Source organism: Eurypyga helias, unplaced genomic scaffold (assembly GCF_000690775.1).
Source record: "Eurypyga helias isolate BGI_N326 unplaced genomic scaffold, ASM69077v1 scaffold1981, whole genome shotgun sequence".
In the NCBI taxonomy this organism is placed as follows: domain Eukaryota; kingdom Metazoa; phylum Chordata; class Aves; order Eurypygiformes; family Eurypygidae; genus Eurypyga; species Eurypyga helias.
In genome coordinates, this window is record NW_010228755.1 from 111,662 (window position 1) to 117,224 (window position 5,563).

General features: G+C 42.9%; 1 protein-coding gene across 1 annotated transcript in view; it reads right to left on the bottom strand.

The window, feature by feature from the left end:
* Positions 1 to 360: 360 nt before the first annotated feature.
* NSUN3 (NOP2/Sun domain family, member 3) overlaps positions 361 to 5,563 on the bottom strand; it is a gene marked incomplete at its 5' end in the record, with an annotated part of 17,758 nt that continues 12,555 nt past the window's right edge. Inside the window, one exon of the mRNA XM_010160107.1 lies at positions 361 to 622. Within this exon, the coding sequence (XP_010158409.1) occupies positions 361 to 622 (262 nt within the window). The remainder of the gene's footprint in view (positions 623 to 5,563) is intronic.

The following is a 5,563-nucleotide window of genomic DNA, read 5'->3' on the forward strand; positions in this document are numbered from 1 at the left end:
AAAAAAAACCCAAAAAACCAACAAAAAAACCCCAACACCAAACCACCAACAAACCAATGCAAAACCCCAGGACATCAGGCCTCTGTTCTAGGATACAAATCCATTTAAAAGCATCACATGGAAAATCAACCTCCCTTGACTTCATAAGGACTTCACAGAGGCCCACATGCCCACATCAGAAGACACATTCACAGTATTTTAAGCTAAACTGTCTAGCTTCCCTATTAGGCAGCAGCCGATACAAAACTGCAATGCTTTAAATTCAGTTGCCTTGGACAGGTTTAAATACACATACTATGTTAGAAATAAGTATTAATTTATCACACATCCCTTATAAAAAACTACCAGGCATCAGATGGACTACATTTTCTTTAATTTAGCTATGTACATCGGACCCCATGCTCTCCCTTTCTCTGGGAGAACCAGAAGTTCATGCTGTTGCATACCACTGAGGAAAGTGAATTCCTGAGAAACAGCTCTGGCCATTTCACTGATGTCTGCAGGTGCAACGTTACTGCAGGAGTTTAGAATGAGATCTATTACATCGCTGTTTTCTGCCTTGGAGAGAGTGCACGTAGAATAGACCAGAGATCCACCAGGACGCAACGCTCTAATAGCAGACCTGCAAATAACAGACAGTTAAAACAAATTCAACCTAAGAAGTTGAATTCCCACTTAGGGGGAAGGGGGTACATGTAAGACTGATAAATCTAGAGTTATAAATCACTACAAATATATATGAGAAAAATAGTATAATGAACAGTATGAACAGCAGTATGTAACTGAGAGTTCAGGAAAGTACCTGCAACACATTTTGCTGTCTCATTTATTAATGTATTCTCCGTTAACCGACGCTATTTTTTACACAACAATGACAAGCAGAAAGCAGCATCCATTCAGAGTTGCAGAATGTACTTCAAACTCTTCTATGCGCAGCACAACAGTGAAAATGCTGCAACTGTGCATACAAAATGGGTTACACCACATGAGAAGTCCTGGTCAGATACTCAGCTGGCTGCTTGCGTGAACAACTACCAGAATGCAGTCGCAGCAACAGCCTGAACTCATTACTGGGCTGGAATTTTACAAACGTTTCTGCAAGTTCTGCAACTTCTTTAGCAGGTAAAGACTCGGAGATTTAACTGAGCTGCTACTTTCCAACATGATTTCCTAAGGAAATACGATTTATCAGATCATACTGCCTGTTCATGTGCCCTTCACCTATCTACCTGTTGACAAGTTTTGGCTAATCAAAGGCAAATTAGTGGCTTAAGGTTTCAAGTTTTCTGAAAGCTTCATGACTCCTGGACAGATGGACAGAACAGAGGTTCTTTTTCACTTCCCCGCTGAAAGAGAGTTTAAACAGACTGTTTACTTTCCATTAAAGCAGTTCCGCAAGATCCTTTTTTCAGACAGGTAGAATATAACCTGTGACAGCACAGAAATGAGAGATGCAACCTACATTCACCTACTGCAAATTAAAAGAGTAAGGAGAAAACCCCCAAATCTTGCACCACAGAAGAGCATTCTTCAAATCTGGTGTCACCACATAACTGAAAGACGAGGATACGCTATAAGCTCATTTTGCTATTGAAATACTTTCTTAAGGCAATTCCTTTTAATCACACACTTTGGAGCTTCAAGGACATAACGGCTCAAAGACTGAGCTGTAAACTAGTATTCAAACAGATCACCTCACTGCTTCTGGAAAGGAGATAGTCCTGGGCTGAAGCAAATACCACATTAAAATAAAATTGTTCCCTAAACAAAACTTCTTTTGTTTAAAAACAAGAGAATGTGAGCAGGTGAATGCTGTTACTCAGCTTGTGAATATCAGAGAGACAACAAGGCAGGTGCTCAGGGACTGCAAGTGTGTCACTGGGAATACAGCAGGTGCAGGAGGGCAGGGCAGATGCTGGAAGCATGGACACACAGGACACAATGACACACACAGTCCTGCTGTACAGAAAAATACTGAATAATCTTAGATTGGTAGATATTACTGACAATATGGTATTGTTGTGTGCCCCCCCATCAAGAAAAAATAACAAACAACAAAACCCAACGAACGAAATCTACCAGGAAAAATGAAAAGAAGGGGAGGAGGGGGGGAAGCAAGCACATCCTCAAACCAAATGAGGTGAGCAGCCCCTAGATGCAGGGAGCCTGATTCCAAGCCCAGACAAACAAACACAATGCCACTGAAACAGCAATTCTTCCAGAGACAAACTGAGGACTTGCTAAGGATGATATCTGAACAAGAACAGTTGAGAAAGGAAAGAAGAAAATACATGGGGAAAAAGACAAGTCCTTTCAACAGGATTGGGCCGTTTCAGGAAAAGAATCAATAAAGAAAAGCCTCATCATGAGCAGGATCAAAGCAGAACACAGATCAAAGCTACTCTAAGTCCCGTCTGAAATAATAAGGAAACACCAGGACAAATTACTGTTTCAGACAGAGATAATACAATGCTGCTCACCTCCCCAGGTGAAAACTCCTCCATATTACCCCCAATCTCATTCTCTGGGGAGCATACACATGATATTGCACATCTCTCCCATGAGCCTTGGTTCCATTAATCAGCAAGCCAAGTATGCATTTTACTGAAGTCTGTACTACTCCAGTTTTAATCGGCATAAGAGAACAGAGCTCTCTCAACAGATGATGCTCAAAGGAAAAACAGTGTTTAATACCTTTGTTGTATCAGTCTTCAGTAAAAAGCTGGAGAGTGAGCAGATGGCTAGTACATTTAGCCTAAGTGAGCAAGCAGTTCATGTTCAGCTTGTTACAGGTAAAGAAGAGGTTACAGAGTACTTAAGTATTCTGCACACTTTCAGTTTAACTGGGCCTAACGGACTCATTCTAGGATACTTCCAAAATTAGCTAAAGCTACCACAAAACCGAAAGCTTACCTCAGATCTCTGAGTAGCTTCTGAAAGTCTGCAAAAATGTTTAGTAACGATTCAGACACAGGTTGAGGTGGGATGACATTTACACCACCACCTTGAGAGGGCAAAACAGAGCCAGCGTCACCCTAATGGCCCTTTCCAGATCTTATTTTCTAAAATTCTGCAGTTACCAGCATGCATTTGAATGCTCAGCTCCAGATATTCATCCTTCTTCCACTCCACATCCAACACACACCCCCTCCTTAGCAGGCTACAATGGCAGCAGCGCTGGACCTGAGGCCCTAAGTTGTCTTCACAGGGCTTATGTCTGGGCAGCCACAGTGTGCCCAGGCATATGGAAGGTGCAGGAACGTACAACTTTCCCTTTTCGTGACCAAGCCAGCAAAAGAAGCCCACACTGGGCTCTGAAAGTTGAGCCGATCTCTGCAGCACTATTAGAAACTACCTACTTGACTCATTTTCATAGAGCTTGCTCCTCCAGCTACACCTTTTCCATGCATATGGGAATGCCAAGCCATGAGAGGGCAGCTAGCTGGCTTAGAAATGTGAAAGTGTTTTCTGCATGATGATCAAGATGTACTTTTAGCACAGCTGATAATTTTACTCACAAAAGTAAGTAAGGGCAACTGCTTTCCTACCTGTAAGACAGATACTACATGAACATTTAAACAAGTGAGAAGACATTTTTATCATGTAAAGGCAAATACCAAAAAAGTAGACCAGCTACAGCTTACAGGGTTAAAAGCCTGGACAGTGGCTAAGGGTCCTTTTCTTACCATATATAAAGTAACAACCACTCACACCACCACTTTCAAAGGCACAGCACTCCTACAACTGAATTGCTGGGGCAGTGATTCTAAGCAAAGAGCAGCACATGCTTCTGAACAAAATCCTTAAAATCTCACATCAAAAAAAACCCTCACTCTAAGCCTCCTTAGCTTAGGAATCTTCACTGGCCAATGACCCAAAAAGGTCAGGCTGCTCAGTGCCGTTACCTTCATTCTGAACCTAAGTCATGAATTAAAATATCTAAGGAGGATTACTTTACGCTGCAAGGTTAATCAATGTATCTATCCATCTTGTCAAGTTCAGCAACAGTTGTTCCAGTGGCTGTGTTCAAAGTCAACCAACCGCCATCCCTGATTAAGCCGTGCTTGGCTTTTGATAAACCTGCACTGAGCTGCAAAATTCAAAGTGAAGAAGTGCTGAGCTCAAAGTCACGGGGTGATACTGCGCTGGGCTAAGCAGATTCAGGGAGTTTGGTCCCCTCGACATCAGCACAACAGAGAATTCACTCATAAGGGAATTTGTTCAAATGATTTTAAGAAACTAGCCTTCCTCTATAAGCGATGGAGGGAAATAAGCTTACTAAAGGAACAGGTCAGAGTTGGAGCACAACTTACCGACATCCAGCAGAACTCTCCAGTGCTACTATGACTCCACCATCTAAGAATGTAAGACTCCTTACACTAGGCATCTTGATTATCCCTCAAATCCTTACTTAAAACTCGACTCTTAGCTGAAGGAATTTGGTGCCTGTTATAAGGTCCTTTTTAACTTCCAAAACCAGGATCCAAATCTAGAATGATTAAAAAGAATGGTAGGGCAGAAGACCCTAAAATATTTTTTCATGTTCCTCTCAATATAATACATTTTTTAAAAATAAAATGCATTACTTGAAGGTAATTAATCTGCAGTTCTTTTTCTCTTAGTGTTACACATGACTTTCATGTTTATTAAAGAACTAAAATTTTCAGTTTAAATATAGATCTATGGGTCAGAGCAATCCCAAATACAAGTTGGGGGGAGAGTGGATCGAGAGCAGCCCTGAGGAGAAGGACTTGGGGGTACTGGTGGATGAAAAGCTGAACACGAGCCGGCAGTGTGCGCTGGCAGCCCAGAAATCCAACCGTATCCTGGGCTGTATCCACAGAAGGGTGGCCAGGAGGGGGATTCTGCCCCTGTACTCTGGTCTGGTGAGACCCCATCTGGAGTGCGGCATCCAGTTGTGGGGCCCTCAACATCAGAAGGATATAGACTGGTTGGAGCGAGTCCAGAGGAGGCCACGAAGATGCTCAGAGGGTTGGAGCAGCTCTGCTATGGGGACAGGCTGAGAGAGTTGGGCTTCTTCAGCCTGGAGATGGCTCAGAGGAGACCTTATTGCACCTTCCAGTACCTCAAGGGGCTACAAGGAAGCTGGGGGGGCCTTTTTACAAGGGCCTGTAGTGACAGGACAAGGGGTAACGGGTTTAAATTGAAAGTGGGGAGGTTTAGATTGGATATCAGGAAGAAGTTCTTCCCGGAGAGGGTGGTGAGGCACTGGAACAGGTTGCCCAGAGAAGCTGTGGATGCCCCATCCCTGGAAGTGTTCAAGGCCAGGCTGGATGAGGCTTTGAGCAACCTGGTCTAGTGGAAGGTGTCCCTGGCCATGGCAGGGGAGTTGGAACTGGATGGTCTTTAAGGTCCCTTCCAACCCAAACCATTCTGTGATTGTGATCTAGTTATACTTAATTTCATAATTCTAAATTCAGGTATATACATCTTCCAAAATGAATTTTACATGTTACAGGCACAAATACTGCAGTTTCAAGCTCCATACGAAGAAACATAACAATACACATTAAAAGCACAGGGAACTTTTCCTGGATCCTCA